Below are 18,304 nucleotides of genomic sequence, written 5' to 3'. Positions count from 1 at the left end.
AGATTTTACTTACATTTCCCAAATGTTTAAATCTTAAAGGGCCCATCTGAAATTTCCTTTTATACTTTCATTAACATATCACAGTAGACGTACATGGCGCTTTACAATAAACACAATAAGACAAAAAAAGAATAGTATTTCTATGTTGAAAAAGATTATGGCACAAATGGCTATGATAGAATGCAAACAATAAAGACAGGAAACATGGCAAATGTAGAGAGTTGTGTTACTATTGTAACAGAAATGTTTAATCCAACAGAAGGATCTGTAAACATTTTTTGAAGCTGGAGAGAATATTTTAGTTTATCTTAATTGGGAGAATGTTCCAGATACAGAGAGGGCAGCATAACATAAGACACACAAATTGGGAATGGACAAACAGGACAAAAGGAGCAATAATATAGGGTGGAAACTCTCATCTAGTGTAAAGTCAAAGCCAGTAGAACTGTGATATTTTCACAGCTGAAGATCTGTCCTCAGGTGACCTTAATGGTGTAAGGAATGAGAGAAAGTGGAGACAGAGATAAAAAACAGACATGTGAGTGACAGTAGAGTTACGGAGAGTTTTAAAGGTGAAGAGAAGCAGCTTGAATTTCATGAGGAAGAAGAAGTGAATTTGGTTCAGGGATTCCAGAATTAGGGAGTTATGGTCAGAGCAGTAATAAAGAAAGATGATCTTTGTAGAAAGAAGGAAAAGGAATAGCGAATGATTAAAGGAAGAAGCAGTCAATGCAAAACAAAATTTCTGCTATAGTCACATTAGAGAGAACCTTCCATGATCTTCATATTTAAGAAGGAATGTTTGAAGAAGCAGAAAAATTAACAGCTCATCTGATTCTTTGAACATGAGGACCAAGTCCTGATCTCTGATGCACACTGCAATCAATGGCAGTTGAGTGTATACATTAATTTGGTTTTTAAAAACTATATTTGAAGATGCTATCTGACTAGCTAGATATGAGTGTAGAGGTCATCAAAGAAGCAAGAAGGATTCAGAAGAGGCTGTTTCACTAGAATTCACATCCATGATGTAAATCAGTTATAGAAAGAGCATTGTGAGTGCAGTGAATCACTTACCCCTGTCTTAATAGAATACCTGTGGCTTATAGAAAATAAGAAAGCTTTTGCAAGGAAAAAAAACAAGTACACTCAGCTATTTAAAAAAGCAATTATGCAAAAACGCAGCACCTCAGCACAAATATCAAAGGGAAATAAGAAAATTCATAGATTCATAGGGTCCAAGGGTAGAAGACACCATTCAGTCATATAGTCTGACCTTGTGTATATCACAAGCCATTACATTTTACCCAGTTACTTCTGTATTGAGCCCATTCATTTATGTTTAACTAAAGCATATCAAAACCTGGGACTTCATCAATTCCCTCCTAATTTAGGGATTGCATTAATAAATAAAGGAAATACTGAGTTTGGAACAGCATCTTGTTTATCTCACTTTATTAAAGGAGGACAAATTTAGTCCTGGTACAAAACTACTAATTAAAGCATTACTATTTAAAATATGAGTAAAAAGAATAACTTACAAATATGGAATACTTCCAAACAATGATCTTCGCCCTGGGCTTCTTGAAATGAGTTCTTCTGCAACATCTGTAAAACATCATTTTTTTTTAACTCGTGTACATGTAAAATCATATACCAGTTGAGACATGATTGTCCCGTTGTAGACTGAAGTCATGTTTTAATACAACACTGAGCTTTTAAACTACACTCATTTACAGCATTGGTTGCTGGTACCATCAAAATCATTTTTATCAGCTTCACCACAACAGAGAACAGATGACGTTGAGTTTGGCTGAGCAAATTGAAATATCTCTGAACCGACTTCCATGATCTTTCTGTAAGCTGACAGCTGGCTTGCAATAGCTGAAGCAGAGTAATTAATCCATCCTGGTTGAAATTGGAAACATACACCAAAGAATGTCTTGATCTTACTTTTCTGTTACATTTGTAGTTATGAGACTGTCTAGATTTTGAATAATTTTGGCCTTTCTGTTCAAATTTTGATTGAATACTAGACATTGTACAATCAATTACTTTGAAGTAGATATACTTATAAAATTCCTTTTCTATATTTGGGTAACTCGGTTCACTTGTCATCCTGTTTGCATTTTCTTGGGAACTTTTCTCTTCCTTGGAAATATGTATTCCAATTATCTCCAACTTTAAACCATTCTGGTGGATTTGCTCACAGAATAAGTTGTAGTTTTCATCTAATTCGAGGGAATGAAGTGAATTGTCATGTTCATAACAGATTAGCTTTCCATTGCTGAAATGTCTGACTTTTTCAGTTTTGGTCAGATTGTCTACCATGTTTAGGATTTTTCAATCTAGTTCAGTACTAAAGAAGAAGTTAAACTTTTCCATTTGAGCTGCTATGCCACCAATTCAAGCTCTCATTTCAGGATCTTTCACTGCATTTTTTGCAACCTCCCAAGTTGCAAACAATGCAAGGTAGTTCTCAGAAATTGAAGCCAATACTTTTGCACAGAGAGTCCATCTTGTTGGACAAAGGACATGGATGCCTAATAATGCACTTAACACTTCATATATTATGCTGAAATATAACATCTTGTTTGGGTGAATTTTTAATTATTTTTTGTAATTTCATGAAAAGTTTCAAGAGCCTCTCTTAAGTTTGTATTGTGTTTAATAGTGTCCTGGCATTCCATATTCAAAATATGCCCATAGCAATGAATATATGTAGCTCCTGGTTCCTCCTGGTGTTACCCTTATGAAATAAACAGCAGAATATTATTCAGGGGACAAGGCAGTATACTGCGTTTATTATGAATACAGAAAATATTTCAAAAGAGAGATTGCTTAAACAAACCTACACACACACCTCACACACAGTTCTGCAGGAGGGATATAATTACCATCTCTATGTTGCTCGAGCTGAATCACTGGCCAGGTGACTCAGACACCAGGAGGGAGCCAGGCTCTGTCAGTCGCGACACGATGCTCCTTGGGGTTTGCAGAACGAGTCCAAAGTCCAGGTTTCTTCACCCCATTTTTATATTTATCCATCCCCATTCGGGTCTATGGATTTTGTCATGTCAGATAGTCTTCTTGTTTGATGTAATCGTCAATTACATTTGATGTCGCAAGTGTGTCAGCTTTCCCATTATTCTTTCATTCTTATTTCACACTTTGTCTTGTTCCTATCCTTGGGTGTTAACTCCCCTGTTTTCCGGGGTTATCTTGATCTTTGGCCATCTGGGTTGTAAGAGTTCTTTAAACAAAAGCATCTTCTCTCCATCCTGCCTTTGGAGGCTGAGAACCATTACCTTGGCAATTACTTCCTCACCGGCTTATCTCAGCAGACTCAAACTGCATTCACTCCTCATTCATACTTACTAAAAATAATTACATTCTTATTCTATTACATTGGTACATTATCTTATATTTACTTACTAACATAATAAAATCCTTATACCTACACCAATTCTATTAATACCAATTTTACAAAAAGAAAATAAAAGAAATCTTATTTGCACTCTCATTGCTCCATAATTTACACATCAACCACATTCCTGATACGCATTGGGCATGTTACTTCACTTGTAAATTATCACAATTAGATTTCAGGATGTTCCCAAACATTCTAAGTAGATCTTCACAAACAGGGTCCCAATGTGTCATAAATGCTAAATCACAAAATATTTAGGCAGGATGTTCCCACTCATATGTTCAAGCAGTCAATTATCATAGTGGAGCCTGGGGTGGCTGAACAAACAATCAATGTGTCTGGAACTTCCCTATCTATAATGCCTAGTTTTATTCTTTCTCAGTGTGAGGATTAACCGTTAAGCTTCAAATACATATTCATGGTCCTGGCCTGCTCTGGTTCAGGCCTACATCACAGTGCTGGGGCCTACACTGTTGCAATCTGGTTGCTACATCTGATAGTCAGATGTATTAGTGGCATTATCATAGCATTTTCTGTGACACTTGTTTAACCTCAGATTTAGATGTAATAATATAAATTCAGTTATTCATATGATTACCTCTGCCAATGTACAGGCTATAGTGTACAATCCAATGAACTCTTCATGAACGTTCATGTCATCATCCATATATTGCATAAGTCTGTTGTTCCATCTAACATAATTGCATACCACTTTCCGAAAAATTTCTCAGAAATATCCCTCATGATTTTAAGATCCATGATTTCCGTTATCTCATTTTGAAATATTGGACTTGTATCTACCTAGTGGATAGGGAGGAAGAAATAGATGTGATTTAACCTAACGTTAGTAAGGCTTTAGACACAGTCCCACATGACATTCCCATAAGCAAGCTAGGGAAATATGTTCTAAGTGGTATTAGTATAAGGTGGGTGCATAACTGGTTGAAAGACCATTCTAAAAGAGTAGTTATCAATGGCTCACTGTCAAACTGGACGGACAAGTGGAGCCCCACAGAGGTCTGTCCTGGGTCTGGTAATATTCAATATTTTCATTAACGACTTGGATGATGAAGAGGAGAGCATGCTTATAAAATCTGCAGATGACACCAAGCTCAGAGATGACACAAGCCCTATAGCGGGCAGGATTAGAATTCCAAATGATCTTGATAAATTGGTTCATGTTATGTCTTTCTCTACTAAATTAAAGAGCCGTTTTGTACCTGATATTTTCTCCCCATGAAGTCAAGTCACCTCTGAATCTTCTTTTTGATAAATTAAACAGATTGAGCTCTTCATGCTGTTCAGTGTAAAGCATTTCCTTCCTCACCTCAATTTTGTAGGTTTTTTTTCTAGTCTGTATTCTTTGTTCCTAGACATATAATATTGCATTTGGCTGTATTAAAATGCATTTCATGTGAATGGGCTAAGGTTACCAAGCAATCTAGAATGCTCTATATGACTGTCCTATCTTCATCATTATTTACAACCACACCAGTCTTTGTATCATCTGTAAATTTTATTAGCAGTGATGTTATATTTACTTCTAGATTGTTGATGAAAATGTTGCATATCATTGGATCTAGTATCATTCCCTGTGAAATCCCAGGGGAAACGCCCTCATTCGATGATGATTCCCCATTGACAACCCCTTTGTGATATGGGTCAGTTAGGCGGTTGTTAATCCATTTAACACGTGTTGATTGACGTTGTAGAGTGCAATTTTTTAAATAAACATGTCATACAGTACTAACTCTAAGTATATTACATCTACACAGTTACCTTTATCTGTCAACTTTATAATCTCATCAAAGAATGAAATCAGGTTTGTTTGACAAGACCTATGTTCCATGAAACCATGTTGTCTGGAATTAATTATATTTCTATCCTTAAATTTTTTTTATGCAGTAAAAATAATGGATTGACTGGGGTAAGGGAATAGACCCAAACTGTTCACAGTGAAGCCTGTATTTAGGCAAACTCCTGCTGACTTCCGCCTCAGTGATAGCTGAGGAAAACCGAGTTAGGACTTCATGTCTGGCTCAATGTTAACAAGGAAGATTTTATAAAGTTGGCAAAAAATGAGACTGCACTGTGGAAAAATAGGGTATACAGTATCTAGGCAAACTGTAATTTGAAGATATTGGAAAGTCAATAGAAGATGTACATACCTGTCCAAGGGCAGAGTTTTTCATAGATTCTATAGCCAAAAGAGACCACTGTGAACATCTAATCTGACTTCCTACATAACACATGAAAATTTAAAGGTACATGACCATGCATGGCCTTTACAAGAGCTTGTCCAAAACTTGAATCTGAGATGTCTTACACCTTAAGCAAGAATTATACCACCAGACCTATAATCCACGTGTATTTTGTATTTAGTGAGCATCCAACTGACACTTATATAACATGGAAAATTAAACTGAGGTGAAGCTCTCACACTCTGGATGAAGAATCTTGGTAAATAGAAAGGAATTTAGAAGAGCTGCTGAATACACTTATGAAACCTCAAACACTTCTCACTTTGCAGAAGGGCAGCTGTGAAGAAATTAAGAGGAAAGGCCAAGGTGGATGGAGCACATTTGGAAAGATGAATGCATTTTTAAAAGATAACCTACCCATATATTTGAAGTATATTCAATCAACATATATTTGCTGTCAGCTGGAATTATATATAATAAGCAATAGCAGGATATATGGAGCTGTAACCTTTTATAGCCTAATTGATGGGGTTTGTTCTAATTATGACTTATGCCATATACTGCTGTGATGGTTGATACAAATTCGGTCTCTTGATCAGCTACAGTATTAAGAGCAACAAAGTAAGTATCAGCAGCAGAAATAAAATAAACAGACTCTAGAAACACATGAGGAACACTCACAAATAATCACGTTTGTTTATTAATAATTTCACTAAGCAGATATACAATGCCACAAACATGGAATCATAACAAAAGAAAGTGAGATAATACAGAATGCCCAGCATTAATATTTGCATTACTCATGTCTCCATGTGGGCAATCCCAGAGTATGGATAAGCATCACTTGGGCATCAACTGGGCATCTCTTGATGTGTCCTCCACAGCACACAGGCTGAGTGACACCTTTTAGCATGAGTTACACTAATGCCTACTGAGGCTCAGACATACACTTGCAGGTTTCCACCTCTTTCCCTTGTTTGTACTTTCACACCCCATTAACTTTGGGGTGCCCTGTTTTTCATAGGATAAATTATTAATTCCTGTTATACTCATTAACAGTTATATCAACTAATCACCATAGTAACTTGCAGTTAACACATTGCTGAGAAAAATCCAAAAAAATGTTAAACTGGTTTTAACTGTTCTCTTGTGCTTTTAACTGATACGTTGTAATACAATTTTCCATACATCAGCACTTAACACATCTATTTATTGTAACAGAACATTTTATGGTACAAGGTTATTCATTGGTCAGTTCCTCGAGTCAACCTATTGGTAGGCCTGAGGCCTCATTTGAGGTCTATAGGCCTTGCATTCCTGCCTTAATTCATACCTATACCTATAACTTATCAATCTTATCTCTACGGTAGGCTAATTCCCCTGTCAATCTTATATCCCAATACCATTCTACTTTTTCCTAACCACACAAGCTAAGCAATTTTAACTCAGCTACAAATTACCCTTACCTACAAGGGTATAAGCTGTGATCCTTAACTACAAGGTCACAAGCTATAGAGCAAAGATTAAGAGAAACACTGCATGGATCCATGTACATTAATAATATCTTGCATTATATATAAGGACTATGTTATTTTACTGCATTACATTACTTTTGTGGTTCAAAAGCCATCTCTGATGCTTTGTCTACCCTACAGAGTTTTGTCAAAAAACGTCAGCCTTCATCAACAAAACAGTGGAGGTGTACTCACTGAAATGCTCCTCCTGCTGATATAACCCCCTGCTATGCTGACATAATAAAACTACCTCGACAAGCAGCATAGGTCTTTTTGCAATGTAGTTAGAGCGACATGGCATCAGTGAAGACACTGTGTTTTCTTATATCACCTTAATTGGCCTCCTGAAGGTGTCCCACAATGCCCATCATAACCACTCTGGTCAGCAGTTTGAACTCCACTGCCCTGAAGATACACAGATATGCGCCCCTCCTCCATTTAAAAGCCCAGAGATTTTTGATATTCCTCTTCCTGTTTGCTCGGCGTAGACAGTACACAAAGCATCTTTCCAACTGACCAAGCCAGCTTTCCACAGCAGATATGCTCTCCTATGGATCTGTGGGGAGAGGAGGCTGTGCAGTCGCAGCTTCATTCCAGCTGTAGGAACTTTGATACCTATGGGCTGATTGCTAGTGGCATGCAGGAGAAGAGGCACAAAAGGGACATGCAGCAGTGCTGTGCTAAGATCAAGGAGCTGAGGCAGGCATACCAGAACTCAAGGGAAACCAACTGTCACTCTGGTGTGGCACTGAAGACATGCCGCTTCTACAAGGAGCTGCACACCATCCGCGGTGGCAACCACCTCCACCGCCAAGAGCCTGTGCAGATGTGCCCTTGAGCCTTGAATGGCCCCTGAGAAGCCACTCCTCTACATTGGCGAAGCACCTCCATCAGATAAGGCGGTAAACCAGGAGGAGTAAGGAAGACATATTTTGCAAAGTGCTGCAGTCAACAGATAGAGCGTCTAGCAAAACAAGAACGTGAAGGGAGACAATTAACAAAACACTCAGGCTGGATAGCCTGGGAAGGACACGGGCAGGAGCGGATGATAAAGCTACTGGAGGTCCAGATAGAGATGCTCAACACCTCATTACACTGCAGTCTGAGCACATCCATGCACAACTCCCCCTGCAGCCGGTACAGAACTCTGTTCCATGCCCTCCTCCTAACTCCCGCACCACATTTTTCACGTTCCCAGTCCCTTGCAGTATCCTGTGCATGTCACCCTAGGAACTAGCTTCACAATGAAAGCTGGAGTTACACACAGCTATGAGAACCGTAACCGAGAGACTGTTCCTCATTGCCATGTCCCCGTGTGACAAAAAAACAACAACGTGTTTTGTCTTGTTATTAATCAGTTTTAATAAGTCTTTGAAATAAAATGAGTCTTTATTGGTGTCATACATATGTTAGTTGGTGCTAACATTGAAACACAGCTGGCTTTAGGCAGGAATATTTGCGCAGTACAACTAATGCTCAGGAAGAAAGCAACACAGGGGCCATTCAAGGCTGCAAGTAAACTTTGCCTGGCCGAATGCATCACAAAAAGACACATTACTTGGAATCATTGTCAAAATGCTCCTTGAAAGCCTCCCTAATTTGAACAGCCTCCTACTGTGCCCCTTTAACTGCCCGGGTATCTTGCTGCTCAAACTCAGCAGCCAGCCAATCTATGTCAGTACTCCACCCCTGAGGAAATGTTTCCCCCCTCGCTTCGCAAATGTTATGCAGAGTACAGCTGCAATGACCATCAGAATATTTTCTTTGTTGAGGTCTAATCTGCCAAAAAGGCAACATCAGTGACCTTTAATTGGCCAAAGGCACATTCAATGGTCATTCAGCACCTGGTGAACCCATTGTTGAAGCACCATTTGCTGCTGCTTCCTGGTGTAAGGCTTCATGAGTCACGGGAACAAGGGGTAGGCAGGGTCTCCCAGGATCACTATGGGCATTTCTACATCCCGCATTTGAATATTCTGAACTGGAAAGGAAGTCCCAGTCTGCAGATTTCTATACCGTTCAGGGTTCCTAAAGATGCATGCATCATGCAACTTCCCTGACCACCCCGCACTGATGTTAGTGAAACGGCTGCGGTGTCCCACCAGTGCCTGCAAGACCATGGAGAAGTAGCTCTTTCAATTGATGAACTTTGTCGCAAGATGGTTTAGGGCCAAAACTGGGATATGTGTTCCATCTATTGACCCGCTACAGTGAGGAAATCCCATTGCCTCAAAGCCATCAAGTATTTCCTGCACATTACGAAGAGTCACGGTCCTTCATAGCAGGAGGTGATTAATGACCCTGCACACTTGCATCACTGCAACACCCACATGGACTTTCCAGCTCCAAACTGATTCACAGCTGACCGGCAGCAGTCTGGAGTTGCCAACTTTCACAAAGCAATCACCACTCGCTTTTCCACAGTGAGGGCAGCTCTCATTCTGGTGTCCTTGTGCTGCAGTGCTGGGGCGAGCTCCGCACACAGTTCCAGGAAGGTGGATTTGCGCATCCCAAAGTTCTGCAGCCACTGCTCATCATCCCATACATGCATCACAATGTGATCCCACCATTCAATGCTTGTTTCCTGAGCCCAGTACCGATGGTCCACCATGTGCAGCTGCTCTGAGAATGCCAGCAGCAATCTTGAATTATTTCTTTCCATGGAAAACAGCTGGGCAGGCACCACCGATTCACTTTATGATTTGCAGCTCATGAAATACTGGAGGACCAGCCACATTGAGTTCATAACGCTTATCACCAGACTGGTCAGCAGTTCAGGATCCAGGCTTTCAGGCAGAGATGGCAGGCGCACAGTTTACAAGGGCTGTTGAAAAATGACGCAAAACGAAGTTGGAAGCCTATGGAATGATGGGACGGAAAGAACTGCATCACAGGATGGTGAACAAGCCCCCATGATGCACCGCAATCCGTTCCCAACAGCCGAGAGTGGTGAGTTGCAGAGAGGGATAGCTACCCACAATGCAATGCTCTCTCTGTCGATTCAAGAGCACTGACTGTGGATGTGCTCTGCCGACACAAGGAACATTTTGTGGATATGCACAACCTATGTAATTAAAATGGTTTATGATCGTTGATGAAACTTAAGTTAACTTAATTCTGTAATAGAGAGATGGCCTGGAGTTCACCTTTCATTAAGGTTTTCTGTACCTTTCGGGAATTATAAACATATACTTAAAACTATTTCTGATACTCCCATTTGTAGAGAAGAGTCAATTTCCAAAGATTGCATGGTGATAGTAAGAGTCAATTTGAAAAGGTACATGTAGGTTGCTATGACAGATTTAAAGCTGCTCTGTAATAATTTATGAATTTTGTATTTTGGCCTGGTAATTGGGATGTTTATTGTATGACTTTACTAGTTTAGCTCAATAGTGGGTTATGTGGAAAAACAGTCAGGAAAGAAAAGATGGTTCAAAATAAGCCCCCTATCAGCAAACACTTGAGAGTTACTAAAGAACAATGCCAGAACCACTGGCTCTGACTCAATCCCCTGCTAAGCCTACAGGACTGAAGGGACACAGGCACAGTCTAGGAACACAGAAGAACTAGAGCAGGGTTTAAAGGGACCCTCTCTCAAGGGAAGGTGTTAGTTGTCCAGGGGAACAAGACTGAGAAATAGAACCCTTCTGGGTGTTTGGAGAAGCTAGGTCTGCCTAAATCAGCATCAAAGAATGGCATGATGTTAGGTAAGACACACATGCAGATTGACTTATTTTAAAATCCTGTTTTTTGTCTTGAAGCTTTGTTCCTATTGCTAAAATAAATGTTATTTAGATTTTAAGACAGCTGTCTGATCACTGTATGCCAATGATCACAGACTCCCAAAGGGCAGAACGGCAGGTGCCTGACCCCAGTTGGACCGGCTGGGTAATAACAGTTGACACACAGGGTACAGTAGCTCAGAGCCCAGTCTGAGAACGGGAGAATTGCAGAATTCCACCCTTGGATAGGCAAAGCATGAGGCCTGACATGTGAGGGGGTGCACTCAGAGAGACCAAGGAGGTGACAAAAGTGCAGCTAGTTCTGTAACCATGACAGCTGCACTAATTCCAGAAGCATGACTATGCTGGGGATGTCCGGGAGGAAGCCATTACACTACGTCTCCTCTGAAAGATAGTTGTGATGTATAGCAGCAAAGTGATGTCGGTGCCACTGGTCACCTGTCCTAATGGCCAGTAAAATCAAACATCTTGCTAGAAAGTGACCACTTGAAACACTGACCATGTGGGAACTGAATAATAGATCATTTACAATTTTCCATATCAATTAAGCAATCATTAAAATAAATAAAAGATCTTCCAAGTTTAAAATTAACCACTGTGTTAAAATATTAGGTTTCCCCCAATTATTAAACAAGTTTTAAAAGGTAATGAAGATTGTGTTTTGGAATTGTAACTGCTATTACAAATGAAATGGTGACCCAGTTAACAGATCATGAGAAGCACCAGACAGATTCACACTAGATTGCAGTAAAGCATTCTTTACACTATCACATGAGAAGCTGATGGCTAAATCAAGAGTGCAGGAATCAGTTCTACTGTGATATCCATTTTGAATCCATGTCATGAGCTAGGATGCAATTGGTCATTGGAACACAACTAAATCATTTTGACAAGAATTAACTAACAAGGTCCCACAAGGCTCAGTCAAGTGTGACCTACTCAATTTCAATTTGAGATGTGCACTGGGTATCTCTGCTTAGTCGAAAACTAGAGAGAAGGAATCCTTCGCTGTAAGTTGCAATACTCGGCATGATCCAGATATTTAAAGGTATTTAGGCACCTAAAGTTGCAGATAGGAACCCAGAGAGCTGGTTAGGCAGCTAAGTTCCATTGCCTTCAATTTTCTTAGGTGCCTAAATGCCTTTGTAAATCTGGCCCCATGTCCCTAGCATATCTCTCTGCAGACGCCTGCAGTTCTGCCCAAACTATTTATTACTCCTGGGGTAATTCCACACCACTGTGCACACGCAGAATTCATGTCCCCTGCAGATTTCTTTGCTTCCCACAGAAAAATGACTTTCTGACGAGGAAGCAAAGGGAAGCCGCAAGAGTGGTCACATGAACTTCCCCAGCAGTGCAGGCGTGTCATTTTGGGCACCTAGAGCAGCTGGTGGAGAGGTGAATCACTGTGGGGGCAAGGGTGGGACTGGGAATTCCCCAGCCAGTGGCTCCTACCTTGCACCAAGCTCAGCTGCTAGTCCCAGCTGGGCTGGGAGAGGACAGACTTCCTCGTCCCTTGCAAGAAGCAGCTGGGGCAGGGTCAGACCCACCCCCCAGAAACCTCTCCTGGCTGCAGGAAGCTCCGCACACACACACTGCTTCCTGCCCCTGTTGTTCTTCAACTACAAGGGGAGAGGTCACTGTATGGAGAGCTGCTCCACCATCCGCCCAACCTCCGTGCATCTGGACACTCCTATACCCAGACCTCCCTGCCAAGCCTCACACCACCCCTCTGCACTCAAAAACCCTCCCACCAAGCTCCCTGCACCCAAACTCCCACCCCACCCCCTGCATCCAGAGCACCCCTGCAACCAGACCCTCCGGCTGAGCCCCACCCCCCTACCCAGACCCCCACCCCTGCACCCAGACCAGCCCCCACTGAGCCCCCTACACTCAAGCCCTCAGCCCCCTACACTTGAACCACCCTGACAAGCCTCTGCACCCGGACTCTCATCCCGCTAAGCCTCACGCCCCCAGCACCCAGACCCCCCACCAAACTCCATCCCCCCACCGAGCCCCAACCCTGGACCCCCTTGCAGAGTCCCATTGCCCCTGCACCCGGGCCCCCCAAAGAGCCCCTGTGCACCCAAGTCCCCCTCCCCCCAACTGAGCCACCCACACCCAGATTGCCTCACACAGAATCCTCTCACCCACACCTGGATCCCTCCACACTAAGCCCCTCCACACTTGGTTCCAGCTGGGCTGCGCCTGTCTGCACATACCTGTTGCTCCTGGTGCAGCAGTTAGGCCTGGCCTTTGCCCTGTGTCAAGGTCTGGTGCAGCCTCACTGCCAAGTATGTTTCCTGGGGGGAGGGGAAGACCTGCAGGCTGATCACCCACCTCCAAGCAGCCAGTGGCCTGTGCTCCCCACTGCCATGCTGGAGCCGCCACATTTATTTATTGACAAATAAAATTTTCAGACTTTTAAAATAGTGTGCAGATTTTTTTTTCTTTCTTTCTTTTTTTTCTTTTTTGTGTGCAGAATTCCCTCAGGAGTAATTTTTCCATCCACCTCCTGCATATTGTCAAGATAGAGTTGCTGGTGATCGGAGCTTGATGCTGCTTTTCAAATCCTGCCACTCCTTTTTCAGTTTCATTGTCACATGGATATAATGATACTTTTCATATAACCTGTCTTTATAATACAGTTCTACCACCATTAGATGGTTGGGGCTCATCATTTGCCAGCAGGAATAAAGGCAAAAAGTTATAGGGTCAAAAATCATCCTGCTTTACAAATAGATTTAAATGACTTTGCAGTTGCAGTCCCTTTTTGGGCAGGATTTAATCTTTAATCTTTGTGCCTAACACACCTCCAAAGATACTGTCAGCACTAAACAACAAAAAATAGCAAACAACAACAGGTTGCAACCACTTATTCCAGGTCTAACTTTGCCCTTTAGCATTCAGTACAAGAGGATGAATAATGTCCAGGAAGATTTTTATTATTATTGCACACATTTATAAGGTGCCTGTTTGGGTGTCTTAAACTGAGTCACTACTATTCCCAATAAGAGCAGGACAGTACCCACATCTCTACTTCTTGCAGGTTTGGAGCAGACAATGAAGTGAGAGATGGCCAGTCTATTAAGCACTGCATATGAGTGCATGACATGTCTCAGCCATGCTACCCGCACAGTCATTCCCATGGCTCCATATGTGACATTTATGACCAGCTGGAACATGCCCCCACGTGGGGAAAACAGGACAGGGCCTTCCCAGACAATCAGATGCTCCCTTTTCAGATCAGGTACCTATGGTTGCCAACACTGTATTTCAAAAACACAGGACAGACCTCAGATGTTCACAGTCTTGACCTGAGCCTTTGGGGGAGTCCCTTTTCCATCCCCATCCTTCCTAGGGGTTTTCTCTAGCCAGTTCTGGGTGCTGCAGGGCCTCAGGCACTGGGCCAAGCAGCCGCTGCAGCTCTGGTTCAGGTTCTGCATGGGCACCGGGAACTGAGCTGAAGGATGCAGTTGTTGGTGTCCACCTGCGGCAGCACTATGCACCATGGGATATGGAAGCTGAAAGAAGGGGTGCGAATTGGAGGAAGGCAGCCGATGAATGAGGCTACCCCCTCTGCCCCAGGGTGCCATTTCAGATCTCAATGGGTAAGGAGCAACTTTCAGCAGGAGTCCAGGGATGGAAAACTGGCTGGGCCAAATTTGAGTGGCATTGCAGCCATGTGCACCAGGTGAAGTCAATCAACAGCACTTTGCAAAGTGAACAGGCAGAGTGCCCCTCCATTCTGGATTTTAGGTGCCAGAGCAATGCTCCAGACTACTCTAGCTGCACTTCATCCCTGGCTGAAATATGGGATAAACAGTGTCTTACACTGATTTAGCATAAAAGCAGGCATTTTAAAATTTAAATAAGGGTACTTATATTAGGGGATGTTGGCAACCATAGGTGCCCCTCACACCTCCCAAAAATAAGATGGGAGGTGGACTAGCAGGTGACACCCCCGCCCCCCAGGAGCCTGTGGCAGACAGAAGGGGCAATCAAGGCCATCAGCCTCCCAGACTTCAAGGGCAGGTGCTGGAGGTGGAGAGGCAGCAGCCACAGAGAGAAGAGCAGCCATTGCCTTGGGGCTGGAGCTCTTGGCACCCCAGGACTAGGGGCTGGGGCCAGTGGATGGTTGGAGGGAGCTATAGGAGGAGGATGCTCAGCAACAAGCAGGGATTGGAGCCCCGGGTTCAGGGAGGGCTGCAGCAGGGGGCTCAGGGAGGCTGGGGCGCTGTAGCTGGGGACCTCAGGGTGGCAGCTGGGGGGGCTCAGCAGGGGGGCTGTAACTGGGGGGAGGGGCTGTAACTGGGGGGGAGGGGCTTGGAGGGAGGGGAGCTCGGGGAAGCAGGGAGGGGGAGGTCGGTAACTGGGGAGACTTGGGGGGCTGTAGCCGGCTGGGCTCGGGGAAGCAGGGGGGTGGGGCTGTAGCTGTTGGAGGCTCAGCGAGGCGGGCTCTCAGGGGATGGCGGCGGGCGCGGGGACTGTGCCCAGGGACTCCGCGAGGGGGGAGGGGCTCAGAGCGGAGACACGGCGCTCGGGGCGCGCAGACGCCCCCTCGTGATAGCCCTCCCCGAAAGGTCATCTGGGGCCAGGGACGGGTACCCCTGCGCCTGCGCAACAGGGAGCAGCAGGTGTCTCCATGTCAGCGCGTGCCTCCGCTGTCCCCTCACCTCCCCCCCCCTCCTTCGGGTCCGTGCGCGCGCCGCTCACGCGACGCACGCCACCCCTTTTCCTCTACCGCCCGCGTGCCTTCAGCTGCTCTTCCCGCCGACTGGCAGCGCGCGCCCCCGCCTCTGTCCCTCTGTGCGCGCATGCCTGCGCCTGTCTCCGCCTCAGCCCCATGCACCAGGCGTTGCGTCCAGGGGCCAGCGCGGAGGGGATTGCACCTGCGATCCCTACTGCACAGCCGGGAGCTGGCACTGCCGGGTCTGCCGCCCCCTCCCCGTCTCTGTGCAGTGCAAACAATGAGCCTGCCGGGAGCAGCCTGCCCTGCTGCCTAGAAAGGACCTGGAGCACCTTCTCCTCCAGCAAGGGAGAAGCCAAGGTGACCACCATAGAGGGCTAGTCCCGCTGTCCGTCTGTCACTGTCTGTGTCCATCTGTCTGTATGAGATTGTGTTACCCTCGCACAGATGCTTGCATGGCATTGCTCTGTCTCCCCACCTCATTCCTCCCCACCCCCCATTGCTCTTCAGGACCAAGGATGCTCTGCAGGGTAAATATCCCCTAGCCCGAATTTCCCACGGATGCAGATAGGATGGTGTCTCTTAGGGTTAGAAGAATTCTGCTGTATTTGTCTGCTGGAGGTTTGAACCATGAGCATTCTTAACAAGACGGTTAAAACCCCTGAAATTTAATTGCAAACCCAGCTGGTGACTTGTGATTTGCATCATACAGTTGCTCTTTTTCCATATTTAAACTCGTGCTTTAGGTTTTGTCTTATTAAACCAAAAAGCCTTTCAAACAGTCCTAGCTATGTTAAGGGGTTTTTATTTCTTTAGTGCAGTACTGTGTGCCCTTACCACATTTCACTTGTTTCCCCTCTTTGGTTTAATGAGGAAAATCTCTCCAATTATTTCATGTCCAGTTCTTTTCCTTTCTTTAGATAATTTTAGGCAATTTTAAATTAAGTATTTTTCTTCATCATTTGTACTGTCACATTTATGTAACATGTGCCTGCCTGCATATGAGATTCATAGAGATATCTAAGGTGTTGCATGTTCTTGAATTCACTAGTACTGTATCTGAACATTAAAAAAATGTCTTTTCATTGAAGAAGACAGGGGTTAAAATGAATGAAGATCTGAAGGTTAATTTAAGCTGGCTGCCTCAAGATCATTTAGAAGCCAGCTCTACAGAGAATGTCTCAACTGCAGTCTCCTCCCTGATTCCTGTCGTAGACCCAGAACCAGAGTTCATAGTAAACCCCTGGGACATTGTTTTGTGTACTTCAGGAACCCTTATCTCCTGTGAAAATGCCATTGTGGTCCTTATCATTTTCCAAAATCCTAATCTTCGTGCCCCCATGTTCCTTCTAATAGGCAGCCTAGCACTTGCAGACCTCTTAGCAGGAATTGGATTGATCATCAATTTTATTTTTTCCTATCTTCTACAATCAGAAGCTACAAAACTGATCACTATTGGACTGATTGTTGCCTCTTTCTCTGCATCTGTTTGCAGCTTGCTGGCTATTACTGTTGATCGTTACCTCTCATTGTATTATGCTTTGACTTATAATTCAGAAAGGACCGTCACTTTTACCTATGTCATGCTTATTTTGCTCTGGGGAGTATCTATCTGTATTGGACTGCTGCCTATAACGGGCTGGAACTGCCTCAAAGATGAATCCACCTGCAGTGTTATCAGGCCACTCACTAAAAATAATGCCGCTATCCTTTCAGTCTCTTTCTTGCTCATGTTTGCTCTCATGCTGCAGCTCTACATTCAAATTTGTAAAATTGTGATGCGCCATGCCCATCAGATTGCCTTGCAACACCATTTCCTGGCCACATCCCATTATGTGACCACCCGAAAAGGAGTGTCTACTTTAGCCATTATTTTGGGGACCTTTGCTGCTTGTTGGATGCCTTTTACACTCTATTCTTTAATAGCAGATTACACCTATCCTTCAATATATACCTATGCCACTCTCCTGCCAGCCACCTACAATTCCATCATCAATCCTGTAATATATGCTTTTAGAAACCAGGAGATACAAAAAGCATTTTGGCTCATCTGCTGTGGCTGTATCCCCTCTAGCCTGTCTCAAAGGGCAAGATCACCTAGTGATGTTTGATTAACAGCTATGAGAACTTTAACATTTTATTTTAGACATTCTTGCAACTATCTTTGGTTAGATGCATTCCTTAGATTGTACATATCAGATTAATATTCAAGCCACAGGATGCACTGACCCTTCTGTAAAGAGAAACCCCATTGACTGAAATGAACTCAGTGGTTTAAGCAAGATTTCCAAAATCAAAATGATTCATGTTCTTTCAAATTGTATTGTTGCTCATGTTCTACGAATAGACTAAACTGGTCATTCACATTCACTATGATTTTATTTTAACTTTATTAGTTAAAAAAGGTAGACTGAAGAGTTGTAGCCTTTTAAAAAATAGTTTATGTGCTTGAGCTCAATTATACTGCCTCATTTTTCTGTTGTCAGAAATTCTCTTTTTCTTAACCTTAGTGAAACAGTAAAGAAGACTATGTCCTTGGTTCTATCAACAAACCAAAATGTAAATCATTAATTTAAAAATAATGACCCAATCGCTATAGACTCATTTGGTATTTAGTGAAATATTTTCTGAAGTATTAATTTGCTAAAATGAGGAAGTACTTGTGTAGGTTTACTATTTTATGTCTCAGCATAAATTAACTGGACCATGATTTTGAAATGTTACCT

General features: G+C 43.2%; 1 protein-coding gene across 1 annotated transcript; it reads left to right on the top strand.

The window, feature by feature from the left end:
- Window positions 1-16,669: 16,669 nt before the first annotated feature.
- On the top strand, window positions 16,670-17,689 carry GPR12 (G protein-coupled receptor 12). Its single transcript, XM_067562732.1, has one exon. It carries the CDS (start codon window positions 16,685-16,687, stop codon window positions 17,687-17,689), a length of 1,005 nt encoding a protein of 334 aa, XP_067418833.1. The 5' UTR covers window positions 16,670-16,684.
- The last annotated feature ends 615 nt before the right edge of the window (window positions 17,690-18,304 follow it).

The sequence above is a fragment of the Emydura macquarii genome, unplaced genomic scaffold (genome assembly GCF_026122565.2).
Source record: "Emydura macquarii macquarii isolate MOO-44397 ecotype Brisbane River unplaced genomic scaffold, CSIRO-AGI_Emac_v2 contig_2473, whole genome shotgun sequence".
Taxonomy (NCBI): Eukaryota; Metazoa; Chordata; order Testudines; family Chelidae; genus Emydura; species Emydura macquarii.
Note: the sequence above shows the minus strand (reverse complement) of the source record. Positions and strands in the feature narration are given on the sequence as shown.

Bases quoted from the DNA above. Each gene is read 5' to 3' on its own strand.
- GPR12 (XM_067562732.1), top strand. From the start codon at position 16,685: ATGAATGAAGATCTGAAGGTTAATTTAAGCTGGCTGCCTCAAGATCAT.